At 40.7% G+C, this 23,888-nt stretch overlaps 2 protein-coding genes across 15 annotated transcripts in view; both read left to right on the top strand.

Moving 5' to 3' along the window:
* The window catches only part of LOC5577287, a 570,169-nt gene that overhangs the window by 447,057 nt on the left and 99,224 nt on the right, over positions 1–23,888 (top strand). For 11 of the 12 annotated variants that reach the window (XM_021843494.1, XM_021843492.1, XM_021843491.1 and 8 more), the window contains 2 exons: positions 9,457–9,525; positions 10,894–11,031. In XM_021843494.1, the coding sequence (XP_021699186.1) occupies positions 9,457–9,525; positions 10,894–11,031 (207 nt within the window). The remainder of the gene's footprint in view (positions 1–9,456; positions 9,526–10,893; positions 11,032–23,888) is intronic. The other variant, XM_021843496.1, reaches the window with a different exon arrangement.
* On the top strand, positions 12,399–23,521 carry LOC110676270 (mucin-2-like). 3 transcript variants are annotated; one of them, XM_021843484.1, is made up of 3 exons: positions 12,399–12,505; positions 12,565–13,169; positions 13,989–23,521. In XM_021843484.1, the coding sequence occupies exons 1-3, from the start codon at positions 12,499–12,501 to the stop codon at positions 23,325–23,327; spliced, it is 9,951 nt and encodes a 3,316-aa protein (XP_021699176.1). In that variant the 5' UTR covers positions 12,399–12,498; the 3' UTR covers positions 23,328–23,521. The 3 variants fall into 3 exon arrangements, with proteins under 3 accessions (XP_021699176.1, XP_021699174.1, XP_021699175.1); XM_021843482.1 differs by having other exon boundaries at positions 12,565–13,472; positions 13,572–23,521; XM_021843483.1 differs by having other exon boundaries at positions 12,565–13,542; positions 13,702–23,521.

Raw genomic sequence — 23,888 nt, 5'->3', positions numbered from 1 at the left:
ATGCTTTCATTTGATGAATTTTCAGTGAAAATTGGGTTTCCCATATAGTTTTCAAAAACATTTTTCGAATGCTGACCAAAACTGGTGCTTCTGCCCTAGCTGCGAACCGCTATTCTGCCTGATTCTGCCCAATCAACGCCAAAGACGCTCTCGTCCAAGTCAAACGCCATTAAATCAGTATAATTGATTCACAAATCGGTTCCTTCCTTCGTCGTCGTCGTCGTCGTCGTCATGTTGATTAACTTTTCTTACGATCCAATCTTCAGACAGACCAAGACAGACTAAACAGAACTTATAGAGAGAGCAACGATCATTTTATTCCAAATCAAACTTTACGCCCTACAACACCTTTGCGCTGTGTTTGACACTGGGCGATGGAACTTAAACGCACAGCAGATATAAATTTCCGTGGCTTTGATTGGCATTCGGATAATTGAGTTTTCAACTTTGTGTTCTGATTTCTAATTTTAGTATTGAGTAGAATTAAGCAAAGTTACATTCATTGTCCTAAGGTATAAGCGGCATGAGTGAGATTTTGGTGGATTTTAGTTAAGTTTTCATTAAAATATTCAATTCAAACCCGTTTCTCGAAAAATACTGTTTGTCACTTCCATTCTTCTTCTTCTAATCCTTTCATTCGAAATTTGATTAATTCTACCCATAACTTCTCGCCTCCCGTAGTTTCATTGATATTCAACACAACACAAAATTTAATAGACTCTACTAATTATCAATGATTATTTGTTACGACATGATTAATTTGGATATTTACAACATGTTGATACTTTTGCTTCCACTTCACGACACCATTTCCGTTGGTCATCCAGGTGCGAGAAAATAGAACTGCGGTACGTAACCAGATATTCCGTGCGTTGCCGAGGAACCGTTTCGAAAGAAAGCCCTCAAAGCTTAACCATAAAGTGCGTTAAGATATTCAAATTTATTCCCAAGTCGCCGGGACTGTTACACAACCGCAGCCCGCTGGTCTGTGTTTCGGTTTAGGGCATTTATTAACGGTACTCGAGGGGCGCTGACAGTTTTCTCACCGATAGGCGTAGCGTAGGATTTCTATCAATAAATCGCTTTACTACAATGGAAATTGATATTATAAAGATGTTTGAATTTCATTTGTGATAATTCTGTAAGAAATCATTCAAAAGTAATAAGCATTAAGTGATAATTATTTTCCAATCTTAAACATAGGCAAATAAATTAACGATAATACCGACAAGTAGAATGGCCTTCAGATTTGTTGGAACATATCAAATTTGCTACACGTAACAGTTGGTGAGTGGTCGAATGTCCATGGCGGAATCCAAACTGTTCATTGGCAAAAATTTTAATTTTCATTTATGTGGACCATCATTCCGTTCAAAATGTCCTTTTCAAAAAGTTTACGGATGGAGGAAAGCAAACTGATTGGAGCTAGAAGATTCTGCTGGGTCTGATTTTAAATTGGTACAATCTTAGCATTTTGTTTTCCATTTGTCAGGAAAATATGCCAACTGAAAACATTTGTTAAATATATCAACTAAAAATGATAAGCTACTTTCTGGAAATTTCTGGATGAGTATGTAGAAAATTCCATCATCGCCAGGAGCTTTCATATTTTTGATTTTTTTATAATAGTTCTCTTTTCTTCCAAATCAGTCTCTCAGAAATTTTAGAAAACGTTCTCTTGATTGAAAATATTTTCGAAGTCCTGAGTAACTTGATTTTCTATTGGACTAGTAAGTCCTAAATAAAAATTGTGCGCGCTTTCAAACTGCATAGCAAGTTTTTGAGCTTTTTCGCAATAAGTTAATAATAATTTGTTTTCCTCTTTGAATGCCGGTGTTGGCTTCTGAAGTTTTTCAAAATTTTAGATAATTTCCAAAAGGGCTTAGAGCCAGGGTCCAATTGAGGAATTTTGTTTTCAAAATTTTTGTTTCTCAATTGTGAAATCGTAATTTTCAATTTCTTTCTGCAGATCCTGCCATATCATTTCCATAGCAGGATTGCGAGTGCGTTGAAATTACCTTCTCCTCACGTTTTTAAGACGGATCAAGAATTTATGATCATCGTCTATAATCACGGATTCAAATTTAACTTCAAATTTTGGAATTGTAATGCTCCTGGCTTCAACAATGGAAATTGTTAAAATTTCAAGAGCATTGTCAATATCAAGTTTTGTTTGTAAAGAAATGTTAACATCAAGATTAGAGTCAATATATGTTTCATATATACTCCAGTCGGCTCGAAAATGATTGAAATTACTTTGAGAATTATTCCATGACCGATGTTTGGCATTAAAGTCACCAATGAAAAAAAATGACTTATTGTGAGTCAATTTTCGCAAGTCAGTTTGGAGCAATTTAACTTGCTGCCTAGAACATTGAAAAGGCAAACAGGCAGCTATGAAAGTATATGTACTAAGTTTTGTTTCAACAGAAACACCTAATGTTCCAAAAACTTTAGTTTCAATTGACGAAAAAGTTGATGTTTTATACGCCTATGAATGATGATAGGAACTCCACCATAAGTCGATCATTACTATAAACAAAAAAGTATGGATCTTTTTTGAGTTTGGATCCCGGTTTCAAATAAGTTTCAGTAATAACTGCTATATGCACGTTATTAGCTGTAAGAAATTTGAACAGCTTTTCCTATTTATCATTCAGAAAACGAGCATGCCAGGTCAAAATATTAAAACAAAATTGGATCAATTTGAGAAACGTAATCCAACAACAGTTATTAGTAAATATGACATCAACTTGGACTGCTTCAGCCATAGTGGTGGTTTGAACATTGCATCAATCAATTGATTCATTGTGATTGATTGTGATGTTAGTTTCTAATCTTTTCATTAGCCATTAAGAAAAAAAGATTTGAAGCTTCTCAAATATCATCCAAAATAGCGTGTTTTTCAGCACCATAGGGCAAGTATGTTACATGCCTTATAACAAGGTTTATCACATGTGAAGCCCTCTACTAATCAATTCGAATAACTAAAATTGTGTTGTTGTAAAGGCGGATAAGTCACTTTTGTATATACGAGTAAAAAGAGAAATCTCGTCCTAAAAGCCATAGGTGACGCAGTGTGTAGCTTGTTATTACTGAGCAAACGAATGGATTTACACTTCATTTTACAATGCTACGATGAAGAGAAGATCCTCCTCTGTCTCCCAGCAGTGATAGTTTTTATTTTGGTCCGTTTATCTGCTTAATAACAACGAGCTACACACTCGATTACCAATGGTTTTAGGGTGAAGATACATAGCAGGCAAACCTCGGATTTTCAAAAGCACAAGTCTAGAGAAGCAGACAATCGGTAACTCACTAGTCACTGCTGGTGGCGACCAATCAATAAAATGTTCAACGCAAAAGGTTGTCAGGATCTCTAGATTTTTGCCTTGAAAATTCGAGGTTTGACTTCGATGCATCTTCACCTTAGGACGAGATCATAAATTTTGCGAGATATATTTTCTAATAACTTCTTACATCATTATGATCAATTTAAGTACGATTTTCAAGGTTTTTCGTGGAAAATAATTAAAATGACGCTTGAGACAGTTTTGATGTCATTTATGCTTATTACAACTCTTTTGACCAAGAACAACTTCAATTTCCATGCCAATGTATTCAAATGGTTTGATCTTGCAGTTTGTCTCGTATCTCCATATGTTCAATGCAATGTGCGTCGGTACAAAAACACATATCCATAAATACTTCACAGAAAATAAAAAAAATAATGTTCAGGACCCCCCGACCGATTTTTTTGATTTTGGTCGCAAATGAAAGAGCAAAGCAGCAAAGTCTAATTGTTTTTAGTTCGAAATTTCAGACTTACCTATTTTATTGTCACAAAGTTACTCCACAAAGACACCGTGTAGAATATAATGTTTTACTAGAATATATGGATCTACGGGCATCTCCCTCCATTTCTTCAGAATGATGAAATATATTAATTTCCTTTAAAATTCATTGTTCGCCATCAAATTTCAGCCCGAATACATAAACACAATTCAACCAAGCAATTATGACAGCTGCTCACAGTGCAGCGAAAACAACACAATTAAAGGGACCGTTTTCTGAGCCGAGCATCGCGCACACATTGAAGCGTACAAGCTTTTTTTTATCAATACAACGGATTGAACTTTGTTTACATTCTCAATTATACGCGGTCGTTGAGGAAGTTTCATAAAATTTCTTGAATTATATATAAAAAGTTTTACGGTGTGAGATTGGAATGAAATCCTTCAGTGAAGAAGTACGAAGGTTTTCTATAGTGAAAATAAGTGCGCGGCGAAGCAATTCACACAGAGGGCGGGAAGAAACTTGTATCGTAAAGTGCTGTGGCTCAGTCGTTCGCTAAGCATTTATTTCAAATCGTGTTCGTCCATGCGATTGCGGTGAAAAAGTGCAAAGTGGATAATGGAACTGATGTTATTTATCGAAATACCGTAGTTTAATTGCATTTTTGGTGTACAAGTGTACGAACCATAACAGCAGATCTAAGTGTGCGTTGACAGAAAATGGAAGCAAAAATTTTCTGCAGCGTCAGTTTTTTGAAGTCCTATTTGAAGTTTTATTTTGTTTTATACACGTGAAGAAAAGTTTGTGTACTCATTTTAAAATCTTCAAGTTAGTTCGTGTTGGTTTAAGTACGTTCATTTCGGGATGTGATGTGCCAACCGTGATATTGTGCAACAATACCCCCACTAAGGATTACTGCTACACGTTGGACTGTCAGCGCGCTCGTGTTTCCTCTTGAACGATTCCGCAACGACGGAACGTTTCAGCTGAATGTTGGATCCGGTGAGTTCGTTTCAATTGGGCCTTCCATGGCCTGTGTTTTATTAAGGGCTATTGGTGATTGGGTTTGTTCCGATCAACTCAGATCGGTCAATTTCGCTTCTGAGCATTTCAAAAATTATGCGAGAGTTATACTTATGACTACTTCACTACCCTGGTGATCATAATAAAACTTGTTAAGTGGAAAATGGGTTTTTGTTAGTCTACCGTGGGAACAGGATACTTTAATAACACTTTATATGATATATTACTATATATTGGGTATTGGGGAGGGGTAGCATAAGGGAGTTAATTGAACTGTTGACTGGATGAAAGTGCGTGGGGTCGCCAGCCTTTTGTCATGAGAAAACAGCCTTAGTGTTGTCTTCCAAAGGTCTTCAAAGATATTAACTAGCCCTGCTACAACAAACCATCAGGTAGATCATTCCATCCCGATATGATTCTGCAGCCATAGGTAATCCTTGCGCTGATGGTGGTTAAATAATCATCATCATCATCATCATCACAAGTGTACGAACCATAACAGCATTCATAAAATTACACTTGTATAATGAACCTATGTTGCAAGCATTTAGCCGCATCGCGTGGTCAAGGGGTGTGGGTTCAATTCCCGCTTCAGTCCGGAAAACTTTTCGTCAGGAATGTATTTCGACTGTGCAACTGGGCTTTTTATGCTAGTCCGTTGTCTAGTGTGGTGCTTCCTTCAAAGGGCAAATCGTCCACTGGAAGCATTAACGTGTAGTGCATTTAAAAAAAAAATGAATATCCACCGTAGTGGAACATTATAAGTTTGATATGACGAATGATAGCGCATACGACGAAGTAGAACGGAACCCTATTGGTTCCAAATTCTAATCACGATAACTTCGCCAAATTTGAACGGATTTTCGATTTTTCTTCAGTTTTAGGACGCAATTTTAATTATATTTTACTAAATATAATAGGAAAATTTGAAAGGGAATGGTTCATTGCGGGGAGGGATAATTGAGAAATTAAAGTCCACAAACAGTAAATTTTTGAAACTTTGGACACCTTTATCTCAGAAGGAGTTCTATATAAAATTATACTTTCTTCGGTTAAGGTTTGCAACTATATTACGCATTGGATAGTTGGAAATTTCACCACATGTAGCGCTAGCTAAACAACACGGATTTCTGTTTCCCCTAAGCGATTATGGCGTTCTTTAACTTATGATGATTTGAAATATTGATGCCTTCGGCAAAGTTGCTCATTACTCTAAAAGCTATACACTACATGTGTGCTTAGTTTAACATTTCAAAACTAGGAGGCGCTAGTGAGCTACAAATATTTCAAACTCACATATCTTACGATGTAGAACAGCTAGAAAGTCGGCGTTTTCGGCAAAAGTTGTTTGTTAGGTTTAGGACTATATGCTGCATCCTTGGTTAATTCGGAATTCTATAAGAGGCGCTAGTGAGCATTGAAAATTTAAATATTGGCTAATATAGTTTCGATGGAAGGCTGTTGTTTTCGGTAAAGTTGTACGTTAGATCAACGGCTATATATTGCATGCCTCATATTTTTCGATGCGAAACAGCTATTAAGCCCATATTCTTAGCAAAATTGTTTGTTTGGTTCAGGCTATTTGTTATTACGATATTCTGTCACATAGCCCTGAACATAACAAGGTAGTACCCAGACAACCAGAAATCGCATAAAAGTTCATGTTACAACTCGTTTATTCATACTAATTACATCAAACTCGCACAACACCGTTGATAAACTCGTCAGATTGATGAGCTTCCTCGTATAAAACACTTCTTTTCTGAGTTCGTTTGTACATTTTGTTTCGTTTCGTACACTCGTACAAAGTAAATCGAATCAATCCGTAGCAGCTGTCAAATCAACATTTGTTATCATAAGTCAAGTCGCATAAGATCACAGGTTAGTTCGGTGGAATATTTATACACTCGCATTGTATGTTATTATTCATCACATAATATATGCACGCATATCGCCTCCACTTTTGTACGTAGAAGGCCTTTTCGCGACATCTTATAAGTGAAATTTTGCACATACAAAGCCTCCAGGTGATTTCGTTATACGTACATTTTGGTTGTCTGGGTAGTACCTGTGAGCATTGAAAGTTAAAAACTTTCTGGTCAGTAAGAAGATTGATGTTTTTGGTAAAATTGTTTGATAAGTAAACATAAGATATAATCATAAGGAGACAGCCCAGTTTCTCTGAAAATTTGCAATTTCGCTATTCAATGCTTGTAGCGATTAAGGAACGTTGATTATTCTTTCTGTTCGACCAGTATTGCCAGTGTCGTTTGGCTTTGCTAGACACAATGTATAACACAAAACGCAAACCCTTACTTTGCTGAATATTTGGCTTCGACTGATGATTCGAATAAATTGCGGTATTCACGATTATTAGTCACTCTGTTCCACATGCAATGCAAAAGAAAATTACCCATAACAGTGGATGACTCGTAGGGGAAAGGGTGGTAAAATGAACAACTTAAGGATATCATCTTCTTTCTTATAGAAAAACAAGGAATTTGTATACTTCGATCCCATAACATAAAAAATAGGGATGGTATCTATAGCAGTGACACGAATTCAGACTAAAATAGCTTAATTTTCACATATTTCTATCGCTAGCAGAAAACAATGCAAATGTTCATTTTACCTGCACTATTTGGGTAAAATGAACAGCTGTTGGTGGTTAAATGACATTATGCAAAAACGTGAGAAAAACAAATATTTTTGAAAATTTTCATTACATTCCCGAAAATATATCTATTAAGAGCCTTCTCCGTTATTGTTTTTATTTTATTTTGTTTTATGGCTTTAGCGGTCATGCAAGTCAAAGCTTAAGGGAGTCAATAGAAGCAAATGGTGGAAATGAATAGGTGGATAGGCGTCGCAAGGGAGCGACAAGATTGAAATTTAATTAGGTGGTGAAAGTTGAGCAAGCCATTTTAAAGTCAGTAAGCATCGAAGCGTCCTGTATTTTGCCTAGCTTCTCTACTGGAAAAGGGTTGGCTCAAAGCTTTGAGCTTTGCTACCAACACAGGCAAAATACAGGAAGCTTCAATGTGCTCTTATCACCTCACTGAACAATCTCAAGACTTCCAAGCTAAAAGTTACGTCAGTTTTAATTTTCAAACGTGGTTTTCTAAAATCTTAGTTTCCATTGACATTTTCACTTCAATTGACCTCCGTATCAACCCGAACACTCCAATTTATGCTCTAAATCGTCCGTGCGTGGTAAAAATTCATTTAAACTTTGTTTTTCTCGGTGAAAGACACGGTGTTCATTTCACCACCACTTCCCCTGTAGTAAATTTTAAATATTAAACTTTATCAATTTTACTTGAACAGTACCCAAAATAGTTTGTACCTTGCATGAAAAATTGAAGAAAGCTGGAAGTATATTGCTGAACATTTGATTTTGCTATGTTTCTTTTAAAGTAATGTTACATTTGTACCTCAACTACGATCAAAATTCAATGATATCCTTCTGTAAAATTGCCATATAATGGTTTTTCTGTCAACAATCGGATAGTGTTGCCAATTAAAGCCGGAATATAAACCGTGAATATTCATTTTGATAAGTTTTAAACTGTATAAGCATATATAGTTGCAGAATATCTTGGATTGAAATTATGGAAACCATAATTCAACCTATGTTTCACTCAAAAACGACCGTAAAATAAGTTTCAATTATCATACAGGGTGTCCGCAAATTATCCGTACAAACTTCAAAGGCATGCTTCTATGCAATTAAGCGGAATAATTTCAGTATTCTTGCACGGTATAATACATTGACCTATTATAATCTTTAGCAGTAAGTTTCACACATTTCCGATTTCAAATATTTGTAAAACCAAGACAAAAGTGTTGAAAGGTCTTAGAGAGAGCCGTTTTTCGAGCTTTTTGATGGAAGATAAAAGTCCATAGAACTCACAGGATTTGAACTGATTCATTTTCTATTTCCAGCCTAACTTGAAGCCAAGGAACTGTAGATTACTTCGAACAGTAATATGAAATTTGGATTAATCTATTTCAGATTTTAGGGAGAAAACATCTTAAAAATGCCTAGCGGCCCTCGGGAATAACGTCTCCGAAAAATTAAAATTCGCCTATCTCAGAAAGAAGCAATTATTTCTTAATTATTTGCAATTCTATTTTGTGTCAACATATGGATGTATTAAAAAAGGTACACGGTCAATGATTTTTTATCGTTTTATATGTGAGATCATCTTTCCCATATTTTGTTGTTCGGATAATTTACGAACACCGTGTACACTATAGTTAGGGCCTTTCTTAGCTGAGTGGTTAGAGACCGCGGCTACAAAGCAAAGCCATGCTGAAGATGTCTGGGTTCGATTCTCGGTCGGTCCAGAATCTTTTCGTAATGGAAATTTCCTTGACTTCCCTGGGCATAGAGAATCATCGTATCTGCCACACGATATACGATGACTATGGAAGTGCTCATAAGAACACTAAGCTGATAAGCTGGCTCTGCCCCAGTGGGGACGTAATGTCAAGAAGAAGAATATGAACACTATAGTTGTGATTGGTAGCAAACTATTATACTAACCATGCCTAGTTAACAAATTCCTTCTCAATGTTTGTTGCAATTGATTAATTTCTACCTTTTTTTTCTTTTCCCTTTCTCTCAAACAACAGCCCATGCTAGCGGCCGAATCACTGGACGTAGTTAGTAAAGCACAACCCATCAAATCAATTTACTCTAAGGTAGGTCCCATTACAACTTAATTTGTAATTTATTGCTTTGTTGTGTTTGCGTGGGCGTTGCTGCCTCCATCCTTCATCAGATCGACGGTTGTCGTTTTATATACCTTGCTCCAAAGGTGACGGCGACGATGGAATGGCATTGCGACCGTTATTTATTTTCTGTTGGAGCCATGCCGATAACGATGGGTGGCATAGGCGCCAACTATCTGTGGAGACAATAAATCAGTGAGGAATGTGGAAAATAGCAACACTGAAAAGTGAAACTGTCAAACTGAGAAATGACTGGTCATAGAGGGCCATCAGCCGTTCCTAAAAATGTTGGCAAAGTTCTGGGTCAATTAAATGTGCGCTTATCAAAGCCATGCTAAAGTATCTGGGTTCGATTCCTGGTCGGTCCCAAATCTTTTAGTAATGGAAATTTCTTCGACTTCCCTGGGCATAGAGTATAATCGTACCTGCCCAGTGAATCAAATTATCATCAAAATAGACGTGGGCCTCGTGGCCGTGCGGTTAGTGTCGTCAGGCATTTAAGCGCATCGTGTCATGGGGTGTGGGTTCAATTCCCGCTTCAGCCATTGAAACTTTTCGTCAGGAATGTTTCTCGTCTGTGCCACTGGAGCATGCTTGTCCGTTGTCTAGTGTTAAGTTACAGTCTGTGCAGCTAAATGGCTGAAGACGTCGTCCGTGTCTTTTTAAAATAGACGAAAAACAAACAACAAAGCAAGCTCGCTCACAACCGTTTGTCACAACTGTTGCGGATAAGGACACAATCAAAAGCAAAATTGTCATGACAATCACAGAACGCAACATTGTTGCAACCTTTTCAACTCGCGATTTATCAGTTATTTTAAACACAAAACCAAGTTTGTTTGCTGTTTGATAATGTGTCAATGTTTACCAAGACGGAGAAAGCTCTCGAAAATTACAATGCGGAGCTCAGAAAATCGCTGCGCGCTTGGTGATCGATCTTTGTCATATTCTGTTCAAGTGCTGATAAACTCATGTTGCGGAATAAAATTGTTGCAACAAGAATAGGAGGTGACAATGTCTTTGTTGCAGCGTGTTGGGTGACAATTGATTCACTGTACCTGCCACACGATATACGAATGTGAAAATGGCAACTTTGGCAAAGAAAGCTCTCAGTTAATAACTGTGGAAGTGCTCACAAGAACACTATGCTGAGAAGCAGACTCTGTCCCAGTGCGGATGATAATGGGATTCTATACATACGTTACTGACAGAAAATTTGAAAACTATAAAAAGTTGCGTAGATCAAATGTCTTTATTTCATGTTATTTTTCATATACATTTTATCAATACTCACACAATATAATCGATACATTTCTTCTTCTCTATCGTGCATTTCAGGAGAAAGCACAATGTCCGCCATCGCAAAACAAGATTATGCTGTCATTAGTGCTCCGATCGCACAGTTGGGACGACATCGTCGAAAAGAAACGTCAAAAAGCCGTCAACAAACTGTCCAAGTTCTTCCTGATACCAAAGGTAAGTGTGCGCGGCCCTAAGACCATTATCAAGTATCTCATTAAGTCTCGTGAGAAACTCTAACATTTATCTCTGTAGGGAAACCCCTATAGAAAACCATGTTTCCATTTATCTTGTGAATTTGTATTAGAAACTTGTTTCGGTTGGACAGCATTGGTACAAATTGAGTCGATCGAAACCGCATCTTTTCATCTCTTCTAATACAAATCCCCAATATTAAGTGATAATTATCATTAACGATGGTCTCACGACGAAACGCATAGGCTTTGACACGCTCGCGTGCCTTCCCACTAATGGAGTCTATCTATTAATCATGATAAAACCGCATCATCCAATTTTCCTTGTCTTGGAAATGTTGCTAGAGTCAACGAAACCGCATTGCAGTGAAAGCTCACAATAGTAGAAACGAATCTTTGGGTAGACCTACAATCCTCTAAAACGTTTCCGATAGCGTGATGTCGCTGTCTTATTGATACTCTTTCTAGCTTGTTATAAAATCGTTTGACTTAGCGCCGAGGTGTGTTGCGACTGTCAAATCTGAAATGAAAAGGGAAGCCCCCATCATATTTATTTAGATATATGATTAGTCATACGTCCTTTTTCTTAGACGAAACGGTATAATTATTTAAGAAAATGGTCACCGGCAAAGGTGTGACGAATTATACAAATATTTCCAACTTGGAACAAATAGACGAAACTTCGATAAGAAGTGAATTATTCATTGTTGAGTCATTTCTAGAAACCCAACCAAATTAGATATTGACCAATCATAAAAAATAAAATACATTGATAGAATATTCATTATGACGTGATTCTTGATTTAACTCTCATCTTTGCAGCGCCAATTCTAACACACACAGTTACAAACGAGCGGTATAAATAAAACAAGACACAGAAAAAAAATGTAATTTAAAAGTAGAATTATTTTCAACAAACCTCATATACATAATCATACAATAAATTATGAAATCTTTGATAAAACCAAATGAGACAAAGTGAAAATATGCACTGTAGGAATTGGAAAAATCTATTCAGTATTAGAAAATATATCAAAAGTGACGAAATTATACATTAAATGATTAAACACACACAGTACAAATTATACATTAAATGATTGGGAAATCCATCGAAAATCCACAAAACTTATTAAAGAGAATTCTTGGTTTCAGCAGTTCTAATCAACAAGGAACATGACATTCTTCTGCATTCAAATAAATTTTGCTATATTTTTGCTATCTGTGTAAGTGCAATAGGAATATATCTCGAATCAAATAAATTTTATCGTAAAACCACTTCATCCTTTTAATCAATAACCACACAGAAGCACGTTGCAGCCATTGGATACTTTTTATCGCTTCAATGGTACTCCAACCTTCCCGAAACTATCGATAAAGCCAATAGTCGCTTCTGTTCATTGCACAGTATAGTGCATCACCTTCTATCGAACACTTATTCTAGTCGAGTGAAATGAACCGTAAGTTAATAAATTTGGTTTTGAAATTTAATAACTATAAAATTAATCTTATTCTTCAGCTTTCCAGATGAGGTTCTCAGCTATCGTTATGTTACTATCCGTATCGATAGTTCTCTGCGATAACGAATGCTCCAACAATAGCCGATCTCAAGCTCAAATGGTGGCATATTCGAAAAATTGCGAGAAATACATCGTTTGTGTAGGAAACATCAGAATTTTAAGATCTTGTCCAAGATCCACTGCATGGGACCCTACGAAGAAAATTTGTACTTCAAGTGCAGTCGCAGTGAGATGTAGGAAGAAACGAAAAATGGCAATAGATAACTTCCGTTCAAATAACGTAATCTTACACCCAGAAGAGGAGCCTTCGATTTCCTGCACCGATAGCACAGATAGTTCGTGTCCAGCAGTTTTCGATCCAACTCATCTTGTTTTAAGACCACACTATAACTGTGAAAAGTACTATCTTTGCATATCTTTTCTTCCTGTGGTATTGTCGTGTCCAAGGAATTTGCACTTCAATCAGCAGTCCTGTGAATGTGACCTTCCGAGTGATGCACAGTGCGTATCAACATCAACGGTTTCTCCGTCCACTGACGAGGTAACAACTTCAACGAAAGAAGATACTACTACAGTAACGGATTCTCCGTCTACTGTAACGCAGGAGGTTACAACAGAAGAGCAGCTTACTACAGTAACGGACTCTCCGTCTACTGTAACGCAGGAGGTTACAACAGAAAAGCAGCCTACTACAGTAACGGACTCCCCATCTACTGTAACGCAAGAGATTACAACAGAAGAGCAGCCCACTACAGCAACGCACTCCCCATCAACTGTAACGCAGGAAATTACAACAGAAGAGCAGCCTACTACAGTAACGGACTCTCTGTCTACTGTAACGCAGGAGGTTACAACAGAAGAGCAGCCTACTACAGTAACCGACTCTCAATCAACTGTAACGCAAGAGATTACAACAGAAAAGCAGCCTACTACAGTAACGAACTCTCTGTCTACTGTAACGCAGGAGGTTACAACAGGAGAGCAGCCTACTACAGTAACGCAAGAGATTACAACAGAAGAGCGGCCTACTACAGTAACGGACTCCCCATCTACTATAACGCAAGAGATTACAACAGAAAACCAGTCTACTACAGCAACGCACTCCCCATCTACTGTAACGCAGGATATTACAACAGAAGAGCAGCCTACTACAGTAACGGACTCTCCATCTACTGTAACGCAAGAGATAACAACAGAAGAGCAGTCTACTACAGTAACGGACTCTCTGTCTACTGTAACGCAGGAGGTTACAACAGAAGAGCAGCCTACTACAGTAACGGACTCCCCATCTACTGTAACGCAGGAGGTTACAACAGAAGAGCAGCCTACTAAAGTAACGGACTCCCCATCTACTGTAACGCAAGAGATTACAACAGAAGAGCAGCCTACTACAGTAACGGACTCTCCGTCTACTGTAACGCAGGAGGTTACAACAGAAGAGCAGCCTACTACAGTAACGGACTCCCCATCTACTGTAACACAAGAGATTACAACAGAAGAGCAGCCTACTACAGTAACGGACTCTCCATCTACTGTAACGCAAAAAATAACAACAGAAGAGCAGTCTACTACAGCAACCGACGCTCAATCAACTGTAACGCAAGAGATTACAACAGAAGAGCAGCCTACTACAGTAACGGATTCCCCATCTACTGTCACGCAAGAAATAACAACAGAAGAGCAGCCTACTACAGTAACGGACTCTCCATCTACTGTAACGCAAGAGATTACAACAGAAGAGCAGCCTACTACAGTAACGGACTCTCCGTCTACTGTAACGCAGGAGATTACAACAGAAGAGCAGCCTACTACAGTAACGGACTCCCCATCTACTGTAACGCAAGAGATTACAACAGAAGAGCAGCCTACTACAATAACGGACTCTCCATCTACTGTAACGCAGGAGGTAACAACAGAAGAGCAGCCTACTACAGTAACGGACTCCCCATCTACTGTAACGCAAGAGATTACAACAGAAGAGCAGCCTACTACAGTAACGGACTCCTCATCAACTGTAACGCAGGAGATTACAACAGAAGAGCAGTCTACTACAGCAACGGACTCCCCATCTACTGTAACGCAAGAGGTAACAACAGAAGAGCAGCCTACTACAATAACGGACTCTCCATCTACTGCAACGCAAGAGATTACAACAGAAGAGCAGTCTACTACAGCAACGGACTCCCCATCTACTGTAACGCAAGAGATTACAACAGAAGAGCAGCCTACTACAGTAACGGACTCTCCGTCTACTTTAACGCAGGAGGTTACAACAGAAGAGCAGCCTACTACAGTAACGGACTCTCCATCTACTGTAACGCAAGAGATTACAACAGAAGAGCAGCCTACTACAGTAACGGACTCTCCGTCTACTGTAACGCAGGAGATTACAACAGAAGAGCAGCCTACTACAGTAACGGACTCCCCATCTACTGTAACGCAAGATATTACAACAGAAGAGCAGCCTACTACAGTAACGGACTCCCCATCTACTGTAACGCAAGAGATTACAACAGAAGAGCAGCCTACTACAATAACGGACTCTCCATCTACTGTAACGCAGGAGGTTACAACAGAAGAGAAGCCTACTACAGTAACGGACTCCCCATCTACTGTAACGCAAGAGATTACAACAGAAGAGCAGCCTACTACAGTAACGGACTCCTCATCAACTGTAACGCAGGAGATTACAACAGAAGAGCAGTCTACTACAGCAACGGACTCCCCATCTACTGTAACGCAAGAGGTAACAACAGAAGAGCAGCCTACTACAATAACGGACTCTCCATCTACTGCAACGCAAGAGATTACAACAGAAGAGCAGTCTACTACAGCAACGGACTCCCCATCTACTGTAACGCAAGAGATTACAACAGAAGAGCAGCCTACTACAGTAACGGACTCTCCGTCTACTGTAACGCAGGAGATTACAACAGAAGAGCAGCCTACTACAGTAACGGACTCCCCATCAACTGTAACGCAGGAAATTACAACAGGAGAGCAGCCTACTACAGTAACGGACTCTCCATCTACTGTAACGCAAGAGATTACAACAGAGGAGCAGCCTACTACAGCAACCGACTCTCAATCAACTGTAACGCAAGAGATTACAACAGAAGAGCAGCCAACTACAGTAACGGACTCCCCATCTACTGTAACGCAAGAGATTACAACAGAAGAGCAGCCTACTACAATAACGGACTCTCCATCTACTGTAACGCAGGAGGTTACAACAGAAGAGAAGCCTACTACAGTAACGGACTCCCCATCTACTGTAACGCAAGAGATTACAACAGAAGAGCAGCCTACTACAGTAACGGACTCCTCATCAACTGTAACGCAGGAGATTACAATAGAAGAGCAGTCTACTACAGCAACGGACTCCCCATCTACTGTAACGCAAGAGGTAACAACAGAAGAGCAGCCTACTACAATAACGGACTCTCCATCTACTGCAACGCAAGAGATTACAACAGAAGAGCAGTCTACTACAGCAACGGACTCCCCATCTACTGTAACGCAAGAGATTACAACAGAAGAGCAGCCTACTACAGTAACGGACTCTCCGTCTACTTTAACGCAGGAGGTTACAACAGAAGAGCAGCCTACTACAGTAACGGACTCCCCATCTACTGTAACGCAAGAGATTACAACAGAAGAGCAGTCTACTACAGTAACGGACTCTCCATCTACTGTAACGCAAGAGATTACAACAGAAGAGCAGCCTACTACAGTAACGGACTCTCCGTCTACTTTAACGCAGGAGGTTACAACAGAAGAGCAGCCTACTACAGTAACCGACTCTCCGTCTACTGCAACGCAGGAGGTTACAACAGAAGAGAAGCCTACTACAGTAACGGACTCCCCATCTACTGTAACGCAAGAGATTACAACAGAAGAGCAGCCTACTACAGTAACGGACTCTCCATCTACTGGAACGCAAGAGATTACAACAGAAGAGCAGCCTACTACAGTAACGGACTCTCCATCTACTGTAACGCAAGAGATTACAACAGAAGAGCAGCCTACTACAGTAACGGACTCTCCGTCTACTGAAACGCAGGAGGTAACAACAGAAGAGCAGCCTACTACAGTAACGGACTCCCCATCTACTGTAACGCATGAGATTACAACAGAAGAGCAGCCTACTACAGTAACGGACTCTCCATCTACTGAAACGCAGGAGGTAACAACAGAAGAGCAGCCTACTACAGTAACAGACTCCCCATCTACTGTAACGCAAGAGATTACAACAGATGAGCAGCCTACTACAGCAACGGATTCCCTATCTACTGTAACGCAAGAGATAACAACAGAAGAGCAGCCTCCTACAGTAACCGACTCTCCGTCTACTGTAACGCAGGACGTTACAACAGAAGAGCAGCCTACTACCGTAACGGACTCCCCATCTACTGTAACGCAAGAGATTACAACAGAAGAGCAGCCTACTACAGTAACGGACTCTCCGTCTACTATAACGCAAGAGATTACAACAGAAGAGCAGCCTACTACAGTAACGGACTCTCCATCTACTGTAACGCAGGAGATTACAACAGAAGAGCAGCCTACTACAGTAACGGACTCTCCATCTACTGTAACGCAAGAGATTACAACAGAAGAGCAGCCTACTACAGTAACGGACTCCCCATCTACTGTAACACAAGAGATTACAACAGAAGAGAAGCCTACTACAGTAACGGACTCTCCATCTACTGTAACGCAAGAGATAACAACAGAGGAGCAGTCTACTACAGCAACCGACTCTCAATCAACTGTAACGCAAGAGATTACAACAGAAGAGCAGCCTACTACAGCAACGGACTCCCCATCTACTGTAACGCAAGAGGTAACAACAGAAGAGCAGCCTACTACAATAACGGACTCTCCATCTACTGCAACGCAAGAGATTACAACAGAAGAGCAGTCTACTACAGCAACGGACTCCCCTTCTACTGTAACGCAAGAGATTACAACAGAAGAGCAGCCTACTACAGTAACGGACTCTCCGTCTACTTTAACGCAGGAGGTTACAACAGAAGAGCAGCCTACTACAGTAACGGACTCCCCATCTACTGTAACGCAAGAGATTACAACAGAAGAGCAGCCTACTACAGTAACGGACTCTCCATCTACTGTAACGCAGGACGTTACAACAGAAGAGCATCCTACTACAGTAACGGACTCTTCATCTACTGTAACGCAAGAGATTACAACAGAACAGCAGTCTACTACAGTAACCGACTCTCCGTCTACTGTAACGCAGGAGGTTACAACAGAAGAGAAGCCTACTACAGTAACGGACTCCCCATCTACTGTAACGCAAGAGATTACAACAGAAGAGCAGCCTACTACAGTAACGGACTCTCCATCTACTGTAACGCAAGAGATTACAACAGAAGAGCAGCCTACTACTGTAACGGACTCTCCGTCTACTGAAACGCAGGAGGTTACAACAGAAGAGCAGCCTACTACAGTAACGGACTCCCCATCTACTGTAACGCAAGAGATTACAACAGATGAGCAGCCTACTACAGCAACGGATTCCCTATCTACTGTAACGCAAGAGATAACAACAGAAGAGCAGCCTCCTACAGTAACCGACTCTCCGTCTACTGTAACGCAGGACGTTACAACAGAAGAGCAGCCTACTACAGTAACGGACTCCCCATCTACTGTAACGCAAGAGATTACAACAGAAGAGCAGCCTACTACAGTAACGGACTCCCCATCTACTGTAACGCAAGAGATTACAACAGATGAGCAGCCTACTACAGCAACGGATTCCCTATCTACTGTAACGCAAGAGATAACAACAGAAGAGCAGCCTCCTACAGTAACCGACTCTCCGTCTACTGTAACGCAGGACGTTACAACAGAAGAGCAGCCTACTACAGTAACGGACTCTCCATCTACTGTAACGCAAGAGATTACAACAGAAGAGCAGCCTACTACAGTAACGGACTCTCCGTCTACTATAACGCAAGAGATTACAACAGAAGAGCAGCCTACTACAGTAACGGATTCCCCATCTACTGTCACGCAAGAAATAACAACAGAAGAGCAGCCTACTACAGTAACGGACTCTCCATCTACTGTAACGCAAGAGATTACAACAGAAGAGCAGCCTACTACAGTAACGGACTCTCCGTCTACTGTAACGCAGGAGATTACAACAGAAGAGCAGCCTACTACAGTAACGGACTCTCCATCTACTGTAACGCAAGAGATTACAACAGAAGAGCAGCCTACTACAGTAACGGACTCCCCATCAACTGTAACGCAAGAGATAACAACAGAAGAGCAGCCTACTACAGTAACGGACTCTCCATCTACTGGAACGCAAGAGATTACAACAGAAGAGCAGCCTACTACAGTAACGGACTCTCCATCTACTGTAACGCAGGAGATTACAACAGAAGAGCAGCCTACTACAGTAACGGACTCCCCATCTACTGTAACGCAAGAGATTACAACAGAAGAGCAGCCTACTACAGTAACGGACTCTCCATCTACTGTAACGCAAGAGATTACAACAGAAGAGCATCCTACTACAGTAACGGACTCTTCATCTACTGTAACGCAAGAGATTACAACAGAACAGCAGTCTACTACAGTAACGGACTCTCCGTCTACTGTAACGCAGGAGGTTACAACAGAAGAGAAGCCTACTACAGTAACGGACTCCCCATCTACTGTAACGCATGAGACTACAAGAGAAGAGCAGCCTACTACAGTAACGGACTCTCCATCTACTGAAACGCAGGAGGTAACAACAGAAGAGCAGCCTACTACAGTAACGGACTCCCCATCAACTGTAACGCAAGAGATAACAACAGAAGAGCAGCCTACTACAGTAACGGACTCCCCATCTACTGGAACGCAAGAGATTACAACAGAAGAGCAGCCTACTACAGTAACGGACTCTCCATCTACTGTAACGCAAGAGATTACAACAGAAGAGCAGCCTACTACAGTAACGGACTCTCCATCTACTGGAACGCAAGAGATTACAACAGAAGAGCAGCCTACTACAGTAACGGACTCTCCATCTACTGAAACGCAGGAGGTAACAACAGAAGAGCAGCCTACTACAGTAACGGACTCTCCATCAACTGTAACGCAAGAGATAACAACAGAAGAGCAGCCTACTACAGTAACGGACTCTTCATCTACTGTAACGCAAGAGATTACAACAGAACAGCAGTCTACTACAGTAACGGACTCTCCATCTACTGTAACGCAAGAGATTACAACAGAAGAGCAGCCTACTACAGTAACGGACTCTCCATCTACTGAAACGCAGGAGGTTACAACAGAAGAGCAGCCTACTACAGTAACGAACTCTCCATCTACTGAAACGCAGGAGGTTACAACAGAAGAGCAGCCTACAACAGTAACGGACTCCCCATCAACTGTAACGCAAGAGATTACAACAGAACAGCAGTCTACTACAGTAACGGACTCTCCATCTACTGTAACGCAAGAGATTACAACAGAAGAGCAGCCTACTACAGTAACGGACTCTCCATCTACTGAAACGCAGGAGGTTACAACAGAAGAGCAGCCTACTACAGTAACGGACTCTCCATCTACTGTAACGCAAGAGATTACAACAGAAGAGCAGCCTACTACAGTAACGGACTCTCCATCTACTGAAACGCAGGAGGTTACAACAGAAGAGCAGCCTACTACAGTAACGGACTCTCCATCTACTGTAACGCAAGAGATTACAACAGAAGAGCAGCCTACTACAGTAACGGACTCCCCATCAACTGTAACGCAAGAGATTACAACAGAAGAGCAGCCTACTACAGTAACGGACTCTCCATCTACTGGAACGCAAGAGATAACAACAGAAGAGCAGCCTACTACAGTAACGGACTCTCCATCTACTGTAACGCAAGAGATTACAACAGAACAGCAGTCTACTACAGTAACGGACTCTCCATCTACTGTAACGCAAGAGATTACAACAGAAGAGCAGCCTACTACAGTAACGGACTCTCCATCTACTGAAACGCAGGAGGTTACAACAGAAGAGCAGCCTACTACAGTAACGGACTCTCCATCTACTGTAACGCAAGAGATTACAACAGAAGAGCAGCCTACTACAGTAACGGACTCCCCATCAACTGTAACGCAAGAGATTACAACAGAAGAGCAGCCTACTACAGTAACGGACTCTCCATCTACTGGAACGCAAGAGATTACAACAGAACAGCAGCCTACTACAGTAACGGACTCTCCATCTACTGTAACGCAGGAGATTACAACAGAACAGCAGCCTACTACAGTAACGGACTCTCCATCTACTGTAACGCAAGAGATTACAACAGAAGAGCAGCCTACTACAGTAACGGACTCTCCGTCTACTGAAACGCAGGAGGTTACAACAGAAGAGCAGCCTACTACAGTAACGGACTCTCCATCTACTGTAACGCAAGAGATTACAACAGAAGAGCAGCCTACTACAGTAACGGATTCCCCATCTACTATAACGCAAGAGATTACAACAGAAGAGCAGCCTACTACAATAACGGACTCCCCATCTACTGTAACGCAAGAGATAACAACAGAAGAGCAGTCTACTACAGCAACCGACTCTCAATCAACTGTAACGCAAGAGATTACAACAGAAGAGCAGTCTACTACAGTAACGGATTCCCCATCTACTGTAACGCAAGAGATTACAACAGAAGAGCAGCCTACTACAGTAACGGACTCTCCGTCTACTGTAACGCAGGAGGTTACAACAGAAGAGCAGCCTACTACAGTAACGGACTCCCCATCTACTGTAACGCAAGAGATTACGACAGAAGAGCAGCCTACTACAGTAACGGACTCTCCGTCTACTATAACGCAGGAGGTAACAACAGAAGAGCAGCCTACTACAGTAACGGACTCTTCATCTACTGTAACGCAAGAGATTACAACAGAAGAGCAGCCTACTACAGTAACGGACTCCCCATCAACTGTAACGCAGGAGGTTACAACAGAAGAGCAGTCTACTACAGCAACCGACTCTCAATCAACTGTAACGCAAGAGATTACAACAGAACAGCAGCCTACTACAGTAACGGACTCCCCATCTACTGTAACGCAAGAGATTACAACAGAACAGCAGCCTACTACAGTAACGGACTCTCCATCTACTGTAACGCAAGAGATTACAACAGAAGAGAAGCCTACTACAGTAACGGACTCTCCATCTACTGTAACACAAGAGATTACAACAGAAGAGCAGTCTACTACAGCAACCGACTCTCAATCAACTGTAACGCAAGAGATTACAACAGAAGAGCAGCCTACTACAGTAACGGACTCTCTGTCTACTGTAACACAAGAGATTACAACAGAAGAGCATCCTACTACAGTAACGGACTCTCCATCTACTGTAACGCAAGAGATAACAACAGAAGAGCAGTCTACTACAGCAACCGACTCTCAATCAACTGTAACGCAAGAGATTACAACAGAAGAGCAGCCTACTACAGTAACGGACTCTCCGTCTACTGTAACGCAAGAGATTACAACAGAAGAGAAGCCTACTACAGTAACGGACTCTCCATCTACTGTAACGCAAGAGATTACAACAGAAGAGCAGCCTACTACAGTAACAGATTCTCCATCTACTGTAACGCAAGAGATTACAACAGAAGAGCAGCCTACTACAGTAACGGACTCTCCATCTACTGTAACGCAGGAGGTTACAACAGAAGAGAAGCCTACTACAGTAACGGACTCTCCATCTACTGTAACGCAAGAGATTACAACAGAAGAGCAGCCTACTACAATCACGGACTCCCCATCTACTGTAACGCAAGAGATAACAACAGAAGAGCAGTCTACTACAGCAACCGACTCTCAATCAACTGTAACGCAAGAGATTACAACAGAAGAGCAGTCTACTACAGTAACGGATTCCCCATCTACTGTAACGCAAGAGATTACAACAGAAGAGCAGCCTACTACAGTAACGGACTCTCCATCTACTGTAACGCAAGAGATTACAACAGAACAGCAGTCTACTACAGTAACGGACTCTCCGTCTACTGTAACGCAGGAGGATACAACAGAAGAGCAGCCTACTACAGTAACGGACTCCTCATCTACTGTAACGCAAGAGATTACGACAGAAGAGCAGCCTACTACAGTAACGGACTCTCCGTCTACTGTAACGCAGGAGGTAACAACAGAAGAGCAGCCTACTACAGTAACGGACTCTTCATCTACTGTAACGCAAGAGATTACAACAGAAGAGCAGCCTACTACAGTAACGGACTCCCCATCAACTGTAACGCAAGAGATTACAACAGAAGAGCAGCCTACTACAGTAACAGATTCTCCATCAACTGTAACGCAAGAGATTACAACAGAAGAGCAGCCTACTACAGTAACGGACTCCCCATCAACTGTAACGCAGGAGATTACAACAGAAGAGCATCCTACTACAGTAACGGACTCTCCATCTACTGTAACGCAGGAGGTAACAACAGAGGAGCAACCTACTACAATCACACAGAGCCTTTCAACAACAACAACGGATGTTTCTACTGTAACGGAGAGTTCTTCAACACATACAGCTACAGAATCATCTACTTACTCTTCAGTGTATAGCACTACAACGAATGCAATCACTTCAACAACGGCTGCAACTCCGCAACCGTCCCTCGCAGAGCAGGTTATTGTTGCCGTAGGCAAAGCAATCGCTGTCGTTGACAGTTTGTTACAAATATTTTTTAACTTTGTTCAACAGAATTAATGAACATTGGTCGTAAATTTTGGATAATCTTCTATAGCATTACTCTTGCATTAGACTTCAAAGAATAACATATGTGGGACTTCCTCGTTAGGTGTACAAATACATAGTTGCCTTTCTGAAACGTCATTAACGTCATCCCAATACCACTTCAACAATGATATAACTGATATGAATAAATGTACATATTATTAAAAGAAAATGTTTATTATTAACCCGTTCGAACAACCACATTCAACGCAGAAGAGTATTCTTGGGGAATTTCTGACTAGGAAACAGACAATCATCCTACCATAGAAATTTCTGAGCTGTACTATAGAGGACGAGTAACATTATTCGACCCATCATTAGTTGTCGACCCATTCATATGATTTTGGTGTACTTTGTATGAAAATCCGAAAAGTGACACAGCATTTTTGAAGGTTGAAAATTAGTACTTTTTCCCTACAGTAGTTTCTCGACTTTAACCCATATCCGCCCAGCGTCCTAAAAATAGGACAGAAGCCCTGAACGCCCAGCGTCCTATAAATAGGACAGTACTTGTAGAGCAAATATCTTGAAAAT

The sequence above is a fragment of the Aedes aegypti genome, chromosome 2 (genome assembly GCF_002204515.2).
Source record: "Aedes aegypti strain LVP_AGWG chromosome 2, AaegL5.0 Primary Assembly, whole genome shotgun sequence".
Taxonomy (NCBI): domain Eukaryota; kingdom Metazoa; phylum Arthropoda; class Insecta; order Diptera; family Culicidae; genus Aedes; species Aedes aegypti.
This window is presented reverse-complemented; position numbering and strand designations above follow the sequence as displayed.

Excerpts from the sequence above, each read along its gene's own strand:
- LOC110676270 (XM_021843482.1), top strand. Across the intron at positions 13,473-13,571 it reads AATCAACTGTAACGCAAGAG|ATTACAACAGAAGAGCGGCC; the intron begins ATTACAACAGAA and ends GTAACGCAAGAG.